Source organism: Fundulus heteroclitus, chromosome 2 (assembly GCF_011125445.2).
Source record: "Fundulus heteroclitus isolate FHET01 chromosome 2, MU-UCD_Fhet_4.1, whole genome shotgun sequence".
Classification (NCBI taxonomy): domain Eukaryota; kingdom Metazoa; phylum Chordata; class Actinopteri; order Cyprinodontiformes; family Fundulidae; genus Fundulus; species Fundulus heteroclitus.
In genome coordinates, this window is record NC_046362.1 from 28,666,696 (window position 1) to 28,682,964 (window position 16,269).

A 16,269-nucleotide genomic window follows, 5' to 3' on the forward strand; every position below is an offset into this window, starting at 1 on the left:
CTAGTCTTTTGGAGTTTCTACCAGCTTTACACATATAGAGATTTATTTTTTTGTAAATTCTTTGCACAAATAGTTGACGCCGAGTTAGATTGGATGAGAGCTGATGTGAATTGATGTTTACAGCAGCTATCATCGTAAGTCTTCAAGTCTTACCCCAGATTCTCAATTGACTTTAGATTTGGACTTTCACTGGACCATTCGAACACATGGAAATGCTGATCTAGACAACTTCTTGTCCTCCTTAAAGGTGAAGACTACTTTTTGCAACCTTTAACTGTTTTTTCTTCATGTATTGCCCTGTATTTAGCTCCTTCAATTGTCTCTGACAGCTTTCCTGCTCCAGCCTTCTGTCAGCATGCCATATTTAATTTAGCCCAAAAGGTTGAATGTCGTTTTTATCTGAACAGAGCACCTTCATCCACATGTTTGCTGAGTTCCCAAAAGTCGTGTTTGCGAACTGCAAACACGACTTCTTATAACTTTCTTTCAGCAATGGCTTTCTTCTTTACTCTTCTCTCTGAAGAACAGATCGGTGAAATGCACGTCTAACAGATCAGCAGATTCTTTCCACCGCGGGCACCATGTTGGTGACCCCTGCTCTAGGATGTTACTTTGTAGCTAATGATAGGGAGTCAAAAATGTTTTTCTAAAATTAGCCGACTGTGTCAAATATTTTATTTAGTAAGTCATATCGTATTGTTGTGTACGTTTTGTTACAACAGTAATTAAGTGAAGAGAAAATACCTGATGTGTGTGTCTTCAGAGTAAATAAGGGATAACCATTTTTACACTGAAGCTATCTTGACCACATTAAGACCAATATGACTTTTACCTTGGTGGTTTTAAGTTGTTCAACCAATTCTTACCTCATAATGGTCTTTGTCACCTATAAACACATTTTTCATGTCCATTAGGTTATAGCTGAGCTTCAGTTTCGGTCCAAGGCCTTCACCTTTGATCTGAAGAGGTAATGTTGATTCACTGCCTAAAACACAAACACAGAGGGACATTGTCATAATAAAGGCGAATTAGAAATAGATAAAAAATAATGTAATTAAGTGTAATTAAATGATCTTGTTTGGTCACTTGAACAATGTTAACATAAAAGCACCAAAAACTTTCCAGAGACCCACAATGGTAACACTTATGTTGAGTATCTCCAATACTCAATACTTAACCTGTTCTGTTGCGTCCATTTACTGTGCCGTATTGCCTGTACTCACTGTATATTTTCACAATACGATCCGCAAATTTTATTTTATTTTTCATAATATCATAAACACAGTTGAAGCTCTGGGAGAGCCCAGCTGAAATTCCTCCATGAAACTATGAAAGAGGGGGCAGATGTAATCTAATTCACCTTCTAATTGTGTTAGCAATGGTTACCTCCAAGCATAGTGTAACGTCATCATTGCTTTGCCTAAAAATGGCCTCACATGCAGCTTAGAATATTGCAGCTGAAAGAACTGTTGTCTGGACAATCAAAAACTTCATGTGTAGAGGTTCGGTTGTGGTGAAGAACGCTGCACAACATCCAAAATTGTCCAGTGAGCTTCAGCAGAGTCTCCAGCTGAGGGGTGAAGTGCACAATAATGTTGCCACCAGTGCTTGCTCACCATCGGCAACAAGTAGGCCTAAGTGTATTTGTATGCGAAACGAAAAGCCAACTAGTGGACATCGGTGTTGTGACAAGAAAGCCATGAAACAAGGACAATGGAATTCTACAGGTAGTACGAGGATGGTCCACATCTCATTTAAGTGGCTTCCTCCCAGTTCCTCCTGAGAACAAGGCCATGAAAAAAGAGATGGATCAAAGCATCTTCAGAGAGCAAGGTCTTCCATCCATCCAAGTGCAGTCTGTTGATGATCTGTGCCTGAGAAACCTACACAGATCTTTACCCCAAAGAGAACCTGTGGTTAGTTCTCAAACGTCAGGTTTAGAAAGAGAACAAAAAAACTGTAAATAAAGATTATTTTCATACATTAAATGTGTAGGTAAATAAAAAAAAAACATTCTTTCTTGTTTATTAGCTGCTCTTCAGTATAAAATAAAAACATGCAATAACAACAACAACAAAAAAAACAAAGAATCTATTCCATCCTAATATAAATCGGTGTTGGTGATAAACTTCCGGCCATGACTACAGTTGCTTGTTTTGCTTCATTATTTTATAAAGCTTTCTTGCTAAGTCGGGATCTAGGTCACAAAGCTGTAGAACGGATGTCATATTAGTTGGTGAGAGCCTCACTCGCCGTCACTTGGCATGGAAATTCATGTTAATTTGGAATCCTGCTCAAAGGAAACAAAAGAAGGCCACATTCAAAGTTGCCAACTGCCTTTCGCTGCCACTGGGATGAGATAATAGTCTAAAACAAACTGCACTTAAGTTGCTGCACAGAAAAAAAAATACTTTTTAAGATATTGGACAGATTTAACATTACTGTATATAATGTAGCTGAATAAGTAATGTTGTCCCGCAAATGAAAATTATGTGAATAATAATGAGATCAAACAGGAATCAACAAAGTACGACAAACACAAATGTGTAAATTGTGATTTGCTGACTTTGAGAGAGAAGGAATCAAGGAGGAGACGGTTTACAGCCAAACTTGTGATTTGCTATTCAGACTCATATTTGGCTGTCTAACCTTGGTTGGCACAAAATCACAGGGGAAAGGAGATTCTTTTATGAGAAACCCAAAGGTATCGATTGACAGAGCAGGAGGGATGTGCTCTAAGCCTCAAGTTCTTGAAACAGTCAGCTGCAAGACGGTGAAGAACTAACAAAACAAAAGATTTATTGCTGGTTCAAAGATACTTTTTATCATGAAAGAAGATGTTTTTTTATTTCACATATTAAATTTAGCAAAGAAGTATTAACCGGTTAACAGGGTCCCTCAATTTTTTTATAATAAAGAATTTTTAAATACTTAAAATACTTAGCAAAATCTAATTTCTAAAGTCCTTGGTCCTTTTTAGCATAGTTCTAAAGTAGAAATACAAACATACAATGTGAATTTATGCCGGATATTTCTACCATAGTCAGACTTTTGCTTTTTGTTAACGGCTTATATGGCTATAGTAGCATAACAAAAACAAAATATCAAATCCTACTGTTTTCCATTTTCTACTATAATGTTTTCGACTGAGGTGTGACGTTATCCCTTACCTTCAACTTCCTAGACAACTCTGAACAAGTTATGATTAAAACGTATGAATCGTGTGCGAAAATTTAAATATACTAATACAAAAAAAGTATTGAAAGTATTGAGTAGTGAAATGAAAATTTAAGCAGTACCAAGTGTTGTGACAGTCTAGACTTAGTAGGTTACCAAAATAAATAAAACTGAATATGACATTGTTTTATTGCAAGACAAACAAAAATGTAAACTCCATGGCTTGTGTAGTGTTGACTAACCTGTGACATCACAGTAAATGGTGTGTTGGTAAACTTTTGCCTCCTCTGGCTGGAAAACAATGATGAAGTTTGCTGTAGTGTTAGGCCAAATCTCCCCCTCCTGAAGCAAAAATAGTGATTAATTTAGTGGAATGACGTGCAGAGCATATGGAGTAACAGCAAATACAAGAAGAGTCGATATGTAACAGAAAATAATGATGCCTGTTACTGGTTCTTCAAACAGCACTCTACCCCCTCAGAACAGTGTGTGTGAGTGTTCAGAGGTTGAATAAATGTTTGTGCTCACTGCCATTTCTCTTGCTGTGATTAAACTACAGAGTTAGATCTTTTTTCACCGATCTTTCGCAGACATTCTGTCTACTAGCTCAGTATAGCCAGCTACCGTTAGGGAAGCTGGCTATACTGAGCTCTCCATACAAACACTACACACAAACACACAGCAACTCAGCCATGACGCTGTAGGTCACATAAAATCACTAAGAGGGGACAATGGATGCTGATCCATAAAATACGAAGAGTTGGCCAACTTTTTGCAGAATCAATAGCTACAGACCTCCAACCTTTTGCCTTCAGCTTTGCTCAAGGACGGTGTATAGAGCTTCATGAAATGTGTTTCCATGTCTGAGCGGCTCTATCCAAGCCTTACTTCCCCATGTTAGGATGTTGAGATGCAACAATGTAATGCATTCTGCCACTTGACTCTAAAGTGCTCCCTGGAGTAACAAATCATTCCTCTCTGTCTGACAATCCAGTGGACGAGTTGGTTTGGCAGTTGCCCTCATTAGTAAACCCCCTTTATATCTACAGACACATGATAACTTTTGCAGCTTATGCTGCAGCTTACACTCTAGTAGCCTTATCAGTCCCCTTGTCCCCAAAGCTTGTATCTCAATTGGTCGCACTTGTTTCCATTTATCTGCTGCAGTTGACTGGAATCATCAACAACAGACCCTAAAAATGTGACCATTCATTCCACTCCATACGATCAATACCAGAGGACACATTTAAATACATGCTGCCATCTGTATGTGTAGATTCTTTATTTTACTAATTTGGTTATTTTTATGTCTCTTATTCTTTATTCTTAATTTGCATCTGCCTTGTTTGCTGCCTCTTAGCCTCTTAACCTTCCTGATTAAATAAAGATTAAATGAGTGAATATTATATATATATATATATATATATATATATATATATATATATATATATATATATATAATGGTGCAAGGTGAGAACAATACTTTGTATCAAACACACCGCTGGCTCTAGTGTTATGCCGCTGAGAGAGAGGGTAGGGAGGCAGTCATCTGCTGCTTGGCTTTTGCGCTCCAGGCCTCGGGACAGCAGCGGGAGGTGATGGATCGTTGTGGGGTCAGACTCACATTGAATGGGTCGACACATATTTTCCTCCTTCTTCTCCTCCCTCTGCTGATGCACTGAGTTCTCCCTAGAGAGTGGACAGAAGGTGAAAAGTAAAACAAGTGAATAAAGAGGGCCAATGTGAAAAACTGCTTGAGGAGAAGAGCAAAAAGCTGCTGACAGAAAGTGAATGCAGTAAGAAAGCTTGACCGTTTGTGCATTTTCAGCTTTTTCTAATCCAAACCTTGATAAGTACGGGTCGTCCTTAGCCTGACTTGGCCACACTGTCCATCGGTACTGAAGAGGAATATCACTCCGATTGGTGAGGGATACTGTTTCAGAGCTGGTCAGGGAGATATAAGTCTTCTTCAGCTTTACATGCTCAGGTTCAAGACAGATGTCCAGTTCCTCAGAAGTCCCAAACAAACTGATGTGCACAACTTCACCTGAGTGAAAGATATAAAAAAAACAACCAACAATACTAAGTGTTAGAGTTAAATGTGCCATCTTTTTTATTGTTTCTTTAGTTCGATCAAAAAAAAAAAAAAAAACAGTGACAGATGTTGTAATGTTTACAGTCTTTCTTTTTTATACATGAAATTAAAGGAACATTTCAAGAGCTGGTAGAAAGATTCTGGTAGAAAGTGTCTCACTGAAGGCGTGTCAACCAAGGCGGTCAGACAAGCTATTAGGGGTAGGGTGTCCTAACTTTTTTAGAATATACATTTTTCTTGATAGCTTTTGCTTCAGTAAAGTTAATTTTTGTGTTTGCCAGTAGTGAAATCACCTTCTTTTCCGGAGATAAAAACAATCAGACATTAATATGCAATTATTTAAAAAAAAAAAGAGGTTATTATTTTGGGTGTTGCCCTTATTTTTTCACATGACTGTATTACGATGAAACCATAAAAGATGCCCATAGAAAAATGTGTACTCAGGTGTGGAAACACTGCTTATCATTGAGTTGTAGTAAAAAAAAAAAGGCAAACCCAACGCAGTCAAAGTGACGATCTGGAATACGAAGAAGAATCCCAATACTGCCTTCAAGAATTTCTGGAAGAAAGTTGCATGCAAACAAACCCACTTTTTCTGTCCTTCTGGCCTTTCTGAACAAGAACAAATACGCTAGGAAGAAATATTGATTAAACATAGATATGATTATCAACAACAACAAAAAAATGTTTTAATCATGTGAAATTTATAACTTCAAGACTGTAAAGACTGGAAAAACAGCGATCAACATTGAACCATCGCAAGGTGACCCATCACGGTGCTTTGACTTCCCCTCTAAAACCGGGAGCAACAACAGCCAGAAGAGAAAAAAAAAAGATGCAAAATTAAGTTTTGTATAAAGCCACCAGGAACATGGTGTCATGTAAATCCAACAACCCTTTGTTTACATTCAAATCAGAGACAATGCAATTTAGGCATGCAGAGGTCTTTCTGTTTGTCCTTAGATTCATAGGTCCTTAGGTTCATATTTGTTTATTTTTGCTGTTCAAATCACTATTATAAGGAAAGTATTCCAGCATTAGTACATCTGAACACATACAGATTTAAAATGTATCATCCTGAATATGATACAAGCAAACTTTTGAGCGTTAAACAAAAATCACAGATACATTTTGGTTACCAAAATTACTAGAAATTAAAAGGGAGAATAAAGTTAAAAACAAATGTTTGCAAGCAGCTCAATTGGCCCAATGGGGATTGTATATTTTTTCTGACTGTGCTACTTTTAATGCAAAATAAATGTGGCGGCTCGACATTAATTGGGTTATATCCAGAATGTTTAGATCAAACTCAACCAACTAGTGTTCAAGTTAATTAAGTTAATTAATGACTGTGTTAAGCAATCTTTATATTTGATATTAAAATTAACCCATAACTAAATTACTACGGTGTAATGAAAAGTATGCTTGATACCATCTTATACGTTGTTGACAAGTGAGTAACGTTGGAATGCATGTTATTTTTTTTATTTTATTTTTTTAGTCTATCTGGCAATGTGGCAATAAGAATTGCTGTCTTAATGCCAAAAAGAGCCCAACAGATTTTACTTTTCCCAAGAGAAGCCTTACTGCTTTTGCCATAGAGCTCAGCTTGATTTATATATGCAAGAACCTTTATTAGATATTATGCTGGGACTAGTTCATGTTCAAAAGACACTGAAACCTGATGGTAGAAGAGGGAAAAAGAACAGGAACAGATGAGACAAAATGTTAAAAGGGACCAACCCAGCTCCCAGGCCAGTAACCCATGTCCGCCGGCGTGGAGACCCCTCAAGAGCCTAGAAAGTGGCAGCCGGAGGCCACCCCAAGGCCCCAAAAGCCCCAACCCAGCCGGGGGGCAAAGACCCTGGCGCCAGACCCACCAGACACCCCATTCCAGGCACACCCCAAATCAGCCACCATGCCCAACAGGACACAGCCCCCCACTCCCACTAAGTGATGGAGCCGATCAAAGGAGCCCAGAGAGATCAATCTGAGGTGAATGCAGATTCTATCTCAAGACTAATATGATCCAACAAAAGACTTTGTCCAGCACCCCAACAGCATTTCAAGAAAGATTTGGCCCACCAGCACAGGTGGCTGATTCAGACAGAAACTTTTTATCTTTCATTAGGGCAAAATTATTACAAGCAGTTAATACCTTACAATTCAAAATGTTATCTACATCATAAAGCATTCATCTTTTACTAACCACACTTTTTACATTCTCTCTAATCTCATAGTAAATAGGACAGCATCTATCCAGGGTCTTTTACTCAAATGCAGACTAGGTTCAAGTAAAACGGGATTTGAATTAATTTGTTAAATTGGCAGAATAAAGCAAGTGTTTTCAAAGAAATACTGACCCAAAACATGTTCTTATATTGCTAGACCAAAATAATTTGCAAACTAGATGACCATCTTTTAATAAGGCAAATGACTTTCGGCTTCTACAACTGATTTGCACATTCTTTTCCTACAAAATATTTGACTCATTTGTTTTTTGTTTTTTTAATTATACTTTGTAGATGAGGTAAAAAAGAAGTCACAACATGATTATTTTATTTTTATATATTTTTTTTGGCCTTAGACTGCTTTTGACCTTACTAGTTTTGCCGACCAGCCGAAAAGTTTGGACACCCCTGCAGTAGATTAACAATTATATCAGACTTTTAAAATATATAAAGATAATTATCATAGATCAAACATAATTTGTATTCCAAACAAATTGAATTTATTTTAAAGCTATAGTTGGCAATCCTGTTCAGAAACACTTTTTATTATACTGGGTAATATCGTTGTTATATCCTGAAAGCAGTTAATACATTATGTATTCAGAAATAGGAGGTTAGAATAATCGATCTCTGTGGGAGCTGCAGGTCTGTAAAAACTCCAACCAATCCCTGCTCTTCTCACCGAAGTGCAGGGATTGGTTCGAGTTTTGTTCCTGCACTCACCCCCCTCTGTCCCTCAAGTTCTAGGGGTTTCACCTTATCTATTAGTTGTCCCACATGCCAACCATTGTGACGCGCCCACGTAGCACAAGGTCCTTGCTAGTTTATGTTTTCTGGCTGTGCATGCGCACTTCTAGTGTTTATGTATCCGGTTAGCTTAGCAGTTAGCTTCAGTGTTAGCTGTTCATTGTAGCTCCGCTGCTCTCTCCATATACTTTGAACATGGCTGAGAGTCAGAAAAGGCAAACTGTGTTCAACTTTATGAAAAGAAGAGGAGGGCCTCATTAGAAAGAAATAAGACCAGAGTTGATTAGGGAGATTTTTTTTTACGCGATCCCCCTGAAGAGTGGAAGAGAAAGTTAAGATGACACGCGCAGTTATTCAAAAAGGGGCTTGGGGAAAAAATCGCTGACCCTGAGTGTTGACTTTCATATTAAACATCAGACACGGTTTTGTCTTTTTACCTCACCTCAAGAAAAACAAAAGTGAATGTAAATGGGATGAAAAAGTCTTCATATGAAGACTTTTCAAAAATGTCTTCAAATGTTGCTTTGTTTAAGCTACATTTGAATAAGACAAAAGTGTTGTATATGATCAATCTAAATAGCCATTAGAATTATAAGCCAATATATTTCCAACATGACCCAAAAAAGATGCACTGAATTTTGTAGGTGTAACATTATAAAACATAAAAAGCTATTAGTTTTTAAGGCATTATATATAACCTGCAGCTTTCAGTTATCTCTGAACTGTTTTTTCTGAGCAGTTGATAAGCAATTTCTCATTTTACTTTGTATGGAGTACATGTAATCATTTTAATTCAATGAATCTTAACATTTCTCTATTTCCTTTTAAGAAGCAGTGTTGAGTATTTATGAGCACTGAGTAGTTGTTGTTGTTAGTTTTTTCTTACATTCGGAGATTGTCAGGAGTGCTAATGAATGAAACCACATGAGTTAAAAAAAGAACACCTGAAGAAAAATGAGGCTCTAATATGTGATTCAGCTGGCTGCTCCAGGCAAATGCAGAAGTTCAAACGAATGATCAGTTAATGAAATTCAAAATCCTTCAAAAGGCTTAAAGCATGTATTAGAAAATTTCTTAAGGTTTAAAATTTTGCTCAGTAAAAATAGGGAAAATCATTTATGTCATCTCTTGCTGGCTATTACAAGGACTAACAGAATCTGAAATACCTTTCCTATTACCGACTTGGACCCTTACTTGTAAACAGATGCTCCAAAATAAAATAAATAAGCGACATTCAGAAAGCAAAAAGTGAATAAAGTTTTTATTGGACAGAGAATATTTTGACTTTGACAAATGAATGGATGTAGGAAAGTAAAATCTGTGCAGCAGCTGCTTGTGATTTAACGTAAATACGCATATTAGCATTTTAAGGGTGCTCGGGTTTGCCTCTAATTATCAGAGAAATTTCTATCACGTACCGGAAGGCAGGGAGGGAATATATAAGAAGTATGGCACAGAGCCACAGAAAGGGCAGCTTATTTTTGCAGGAACGTCTGTGAATTGGCGAGATATCATCAATGGAGTAGAGGCAAAAAAAAAAGAAAACATATAAGGCTGAGGATGAGTGATGGACGGAAATGAGAGGAGGAGATAGAAGAATTGTTGGATACAGAGAGAAAAGCAATTATCTCTCAGGACTATGATGTTATGACAGGAGCTGACAGGCAGGGAGAGCTACAGCTTATTGCTCAGCTTTCATCACGGACGTCTACTACCCTCTTCTCTCCCTGCTCGCTTTCTTTCCTTACAATTTCTCTGAGAACACAGCAGCAGGGCTCATCAGCTCACTCAATACGTTGATTACTGCAGATCCTGCAGGAGGTTTGTGGGAGAGTACAAGGATGCACACATACTTGACTCTGAACCCCTCTATGTATGTTTAGGTGCAGTTTTTGTCGGTGTGTGCTGATTTGTCTGAAATCGTTTAAGCTGGTTGAGTCCCGTCGGTGGCGAAGACCTGTCAAAGTGAATGCTTCACTGTCCTACGTTTGCTCTAAATCAGCAGCAGTGACAACTGCCTGTTCTTTTTAAGACACTGCAAAGGTTTTCAAACATGCAACAATGAAAAACAAGAGAGCAACGCAAGCTGTAGTATTTTTAAACCTGCTCTGGCTTTGAACAGAAAGCATGAAATACGAAGCAGTGTGTCTAAGGGCACATACAAATGTGACACTGACATGCACAGGCAAACTAAACCTACTTTTATGATCTGTGCAGGTGCTGGTCATTTCAGTTTCTTCACTGTTTTGCCCCTCCTAATATTGCCCTTTTGGTCGTTTGAAGTAATGAAAAAGAGTTGTCTGCCTTGGGACATTTTGTACTGACCATGCTTCAATTTGGAAATGCCAAGGGAATGCTTTGTACAAGCCGACATTTTGAAGTATATTTTATTTTTTTACTGTTAGTCTTCCATCAGGAAATGTGGTTATCAAACAGCCACACATGGGATTCTCCATCATATAAAAATTGTCAGAATTTACTGAAAATTAGATTAGATTTATTCCTGCTTCAGGTATTAGCATCAAAATAGTCAATTATTAAAAACAATTCAAACTTCAAAGAATACATTACAAACTGAACTGTTTTACTATATACTGTTTAAACGTACATACTTGTTACATTTAAATCTCATGTCAGCATCACTGATCTTTATTCTCATATTTATATTATTCTGTCACTAAGATGTTTCACCTACATTTTTTCTAAGTTTCTCCACACTCAAGGTCAGCTACACTGTACTATGTACAGTAGGATTACTGTTTCAGCTTGTGACTTCTCCTTCAAATACACACTTTTTCTCTTTCTGGTATCTCTCAACACGTAGTTGTTAAACGGAGGAATTTGTCTACCTAGATGATGCATAGCTAATAGGATTAAACTTTTTTCTTTTCTTCGGCAGGTGTGAAACGTCAGGGGATTCAATGAGTTTGAAAATAGCTTCAAAAGAGACTTTTATTTGGCCAGCTTAGGTCAGAAGTAGAGCTTATTTATCCCAGTCCCTAATCTGTTTATGGTTTTGAAGTCACTATTTTTAGCCCCCGACGCTTAGCTAGCATACAAACATCTCTTGTTCCTTGGTAAAAAATGAACTCCCTTATTGCAAGCAAAAGTTAGGATATAACTGCTTTAAAACAAGTTTGTAGAATGCATAGCAGAAAAGTCAATGGCCTTTCATCTAACATTCATCGATTTTTCATTGTGGGTTTGTTGGAGGGTCTGGTGCCTATGTCCAGCAATCACTGGATAAGACGCTGAGTATATCCTGGACAGGTCGCCAGTCCCTCACAGGGCAACATAAAGACAGACAGGAAAACAACCATGCATTTATACATTCAATTTAGAGAGACCATTTTGTCTAACATGCTTATCTTTAGACTCTGGAAGAGGCTCTGAGTACATGGTGTAACCACTACATGCATGGGAAAAACATTCAGACTAGGGCTGGACGATAATTCGATAACAATGTATGTTGATCGATAGACGTATATCGATGATAGACAAAAAAGGTTGAATGAAAAGTTCAATAACAGTTTTCCTTCCTTTTGCATTATAGCCATGTAGGTTAATACTACAGTCGTTACATCGTCCCAACCAATCACAAACGCAGACACAGGAACCAGGCTCCACTCCCTTCAAAGAGTTCAGAGAGCACATGTTCTTTTTTGTTTTTTAAAAACTTGCAGTTTTGGTAAAAAGTTAGTTGAATAAAGGGTTGAGTTTGGATTCAGTGTTTGCGTGTTCTGTAACTAAAAATAGGTTGCTAGGCAACAGCACAATATGGCCAGGGCTGCACTTAAAATATATGTTTTGAATTTGTTGATAATAATCGATATCGATGATTTTTATTTTATCTATCTGCTTTTTTCTCTATATCGTCCAGCCCTAATTTAAACCTAATTTAATCCTATCACAGTTCCACGCTGGGATTCACTGAGCTCCTGAGAGCAACCCATTCTTTCGCAAATGTTTGTAAAATCAGTCTGCATGCCTAGGTGCTTGACTTTATACACCTGTGGCCATGGAAGTGATTGAAGCACCTGACTCCAATTTGGATGGATGAACAAATGCTTTTGGCAATATAGTGTACTTGGAAGGCGTGCCTTATATTTTTGTAAAAACATTTTTTTTTTAGAATCAGATACATTGTCTAAATTAACTTGTGTTTAAAATATTTGGTGTATTAAATAAAGAAAACAAAAATGATTCTGGAACATTCCACTAGTTGCAGAAGAGAATCAACAGAGCTCCCAAACGTAACTTTACACACAAGATCAGGTACGGTCGTGGTGCAGGGCTAGTGTGTCCACTAGTGCCACAAAAAAGGTCAGTCTATATTTAATTAAACTAGAAGAAGCACACTGAGGTTCCTATGGAACCCTTTGGGACACTCAAGGTGAGATGAGGGACTGAGTGGTATGGGGGTGGCAGTCGCAAGTTGCATGGTGGCAAGCAAGAACACACCAGCAGCAGCCCAAAATGGAAGCCAGAGATCATGAGTGAAATTCATTAGATGTCATGTAGCACAGTTTATTTTTCATCATGAAAAATCTTTAAGTTACAGCTGGATATTTCCATAGACTACATGTAATAATTTTATAAAGTGATACTTTTTTATCTCAGAATAAAACCCTGCTCTGTACAATCTGCAGTAGTAGATTAAAAAACGATAATTATACAGAAACTCCATCCAGATGTGATTCTTCCAGTCAGATGTTATTTCATCCTGGACAGGTTGTTGATTCACCATAGACCAAAAACAACAACCACATATGCACACATTCATGCTTAACAGCAGTTTGGAGAGATCCATTAACCTCACTTTCATATTTTCAGACAGAACGTGGAGAACAGACAAAATCCATGCAGATAGCCCCAAGCCAGCAGTGTGAACAACTACACAGCCATCCAGCCATAAAATTACACCAAATGGATTAAAAAAATCTCAGTCTTTTGATCGCCCACCAGCTGCTGCTGCTGGTCACTGAAGAGAGGAAAACTACGACCTTGATGTAAAGCCAGGTGTTAATTAGTCAAATTTGTTGCATATGATGGATGTGTTTAAGTCGGCATGTAATCATTGTAATCTGCTTTGTAAACTGAACAAAAACAAAGCATTTACAACAACAAAAAAATGGAGAAGACTGCATTGCTTCATGAATTCCCTCAAAGTGCAATGTTTCTTTAGAATTAAGCATATGTGCTGTTGCTTCCTTACCTCCATTATCGTCATATGGTGAGATCACCTGTTTTATATACCTTTGTGTTTTCTGGGTTTACATTTTTGCTGTTAATTTGTATGTGTTAGCATTGCGCTGGTGTTCAGTTCTGTTCATTTTACTTCTATTATGTCTTCCAGTTTTGAGATAAATAAACCTTACTTTTATGATACTTCCTGTGACTCCTCAGCCCAATCAAGTGTTTTTTTAAAGGAGTTACGAAGGTAAAATAAAGTAACCAAGATGCGTGTTGACTGAATGAGAAATTTCGATATCATGCCTCCTGTTTCTGATGAGGCTTATTATCAGCTTTAAATATGCATGGTAAAGTAATAAACTTGGGGACTATTTGCAAGGCTATGAAGATATTGTCACATAAAAACAGGAAATAAAATCAAAAGCCCGTCTAACAAAACCTGAGATGCAGTAAAGAAATTATTGCCACTCCTTTTATTGAGTTGGTGTTTGTGTTTGTGTTGATGGTGCGCAGCAGCTCTGTTTTGCTCCAGGGTCAGTGCAGCAGACTGAGGATCTTGTTAAGGTTTTTACCACCGTGATTACTGTGAATATATTTTCTTCCTTCCAGCCCTATTTCATGCATGCTTCAAACTGTTTCTAGCCTTAATTTGTGTCTTTAAACAACTCATACACATAATTTAGCATATGCTAATAATAAAATAGATTATCTTTATATCATCATATTTAATGTTAACCATTCATAGCAGAGTTACCTCTGAATTAAAGTTTATATATTTTTAATGACACCAAGTTTATTAAGAACATAGACATAACAAGTTTCAGTTTACCAAATAAAAGTATAAAACCCCCCAGAAAGCCCATCACTTCACATTCATTTCACCACTTACAGTGTGCAGGGATTTTATTTTAGAAGAAAATAAACAGATGACGAAAATCACAAGGACGTCTGTCTATTAATAATTATATTTATGCTTGTATATAGTTGTTTCTTTAATTAACTCCCATCCATTCCCATAATTCTGTTGGCAAGTTTGTGATTAGGAATATTTCATTATTACCAAGCTTAACATCAAAAGGAAATTTGTGGAAATGTTGTACCCGTTTACAAAAAGTTTATTTGTGTCTGTAGGGTGAAGTCTCACCAGTGTCGTAGTGCAGAAGTAGGTCTTCTTGAAAGCTTCCAACAGTCATGGGGTGAAAAACCACGGTCACCTGGAAGCCCTCTCCAACATCGAGGGTACCAGAGGAGGGCATCACTGAGAAAGGACTGGAAAAATGTTTTTTTATTAATTTATTTAAGACACAGACACAAGAAATGCAATCTGGCATAAAACAATTAAGACAGAAATCCACTGTGATTACTGTAATTTACTAGATTTCTTCCCAACACTAAATATAGCTCTTGGAGATTTTGTATTTTCACTTTCAATTATGAACAGCTGGATTTGCTCCTGTTTTATAAAGAAAATATCCTAGAAATATCTTTCTTTATCTGTTGTACTGGCTCTAACCTTCGCGTGTGCAACTTGAAGATGGCCTTACAGTTGCCTATGTTGCAAACAAAGTGGGTTTTCTCTGTGGATGCCTTCACTAGACAAGGAGGTAAACGAATCTCATCTCGAAAGTCAAGAATGGCGCGTGGCCCGATGGCACGAATAGGAATCTCAAAACGGTCTCTTGGTGTCACACAAACCAGTCTGTGATTGTAGTCCTAAATTGAGACAAAAGATAAACAACACACAAATTAAAAAGACAAAACAGATCTAACCACTGAATAAGTTAGAGAAAACAATCAGTTGTGAAGTTTTTTTTTAATGTAGATTTAGGTAAAATCCCTCCTTTCTGTTTTTTGTCAGGTTTGACAGAGAGCAGTAACTATCCACTTTAAAGGATCTTTTTTTATGGAACAAACAAGAATCACCTCAGCAGCTGTCCACAATGTAAACTCTTCTTAAAACTCACTTTTTTAAACAGTGCTGTCAAGAAATACCCCCCTTTCAGATTTCTTATGTCTTTGCTTTTTTGTCACACTACACTTTTGCAGATAAAGCAACCTTAACCATCATGACTCAGTGTGAATGTAAACAGGTTTCTTCTTGTGTAAAATTAATACCTCAATTGAGATAAAGAACATTATGAAAAAAGTCAAACATGGTAGTGGTGGTGTGATAATCTAGGGCTGCCTCTCTGCTCTCTTGTCACCGTAAGCTCAATGGCTTTAGGGTTATGCAGCAGTTCTGAACACCTAAAAAAAGCAACATAATCTGGGGTGGCCTAGTCAAAGCCTGAACTTTGAACTTTATAAATAACAGGCTGTTCTGGCTCCAAAACCCTTCAGTGTGACAGAAATAAAACAATTATGTCATGATTTAAATTTACTATTTTGTCAGCTATACCCTTATGGTAATTGGTGCCACCAAAGTTATTAGGTTTGAGGGGTAGTAACTTTTTCACAAAGGCCCGTTCATTTGAAAACTGCTTTTTGTGTCTAATTAGGTCGTTTTTGTCTCATGGCAAAATTTGTTTGATGATATAAAATGTTCAAATGACAAAAACAAAAGAAAATGTTACTGGGCAAACACTTTTTCCTTTTTTTGGTGGGGCAAACACTTTTTCACAACACAGTACTTCCAACTTCTAAGTACATGCTCTATCAAGGGGCTTTTTATGTATGTTTGCTACCCATCCTTTTTTTTTATCTATCCTTTGGAGAAAACAGATGTTTTTTGTTTTTTCAATTTTCATTTTTTTTTTATTTGAACATTTAAAAATATGTATTTTTTTATTTGCCTTGTCTCAGACAGTTAAGAATGCTGTGTCCTAT

The 16,269-nt window shown here is 37.2% G+C and overlaps 1 protein-coding gene across 1 annotated transcript in view; it reads right to left on the bottom strand.

Moving 5' to 3' along the window:
* The window catches only part of hydin (HYDIN axonemal central pair apparatus protein), a gene marked incomplete in the record, with an annotated part of 105,325 nt that overhangs the window by 80,703 nt on the left and 8,353 nt on the right, over nt 1-16,269 (bottom strand). The window contains 6 exon segments of the mRNA XM_036152103.1: nt 867-985; nt 3,420-3,519; nt 4,677-4,866; nt 5,023-5,224; nt 14,588-14,712; nt 14,957-15,156. Of these exon segments, the coding sequence (XP_036007996.1) occupies nt 867-985; nt 3,420-3,519; nt 4,677-4,866; nt 5,023-5,224; nt 14,588-14,712; nt 14,957-15,156 (936 nt within the window).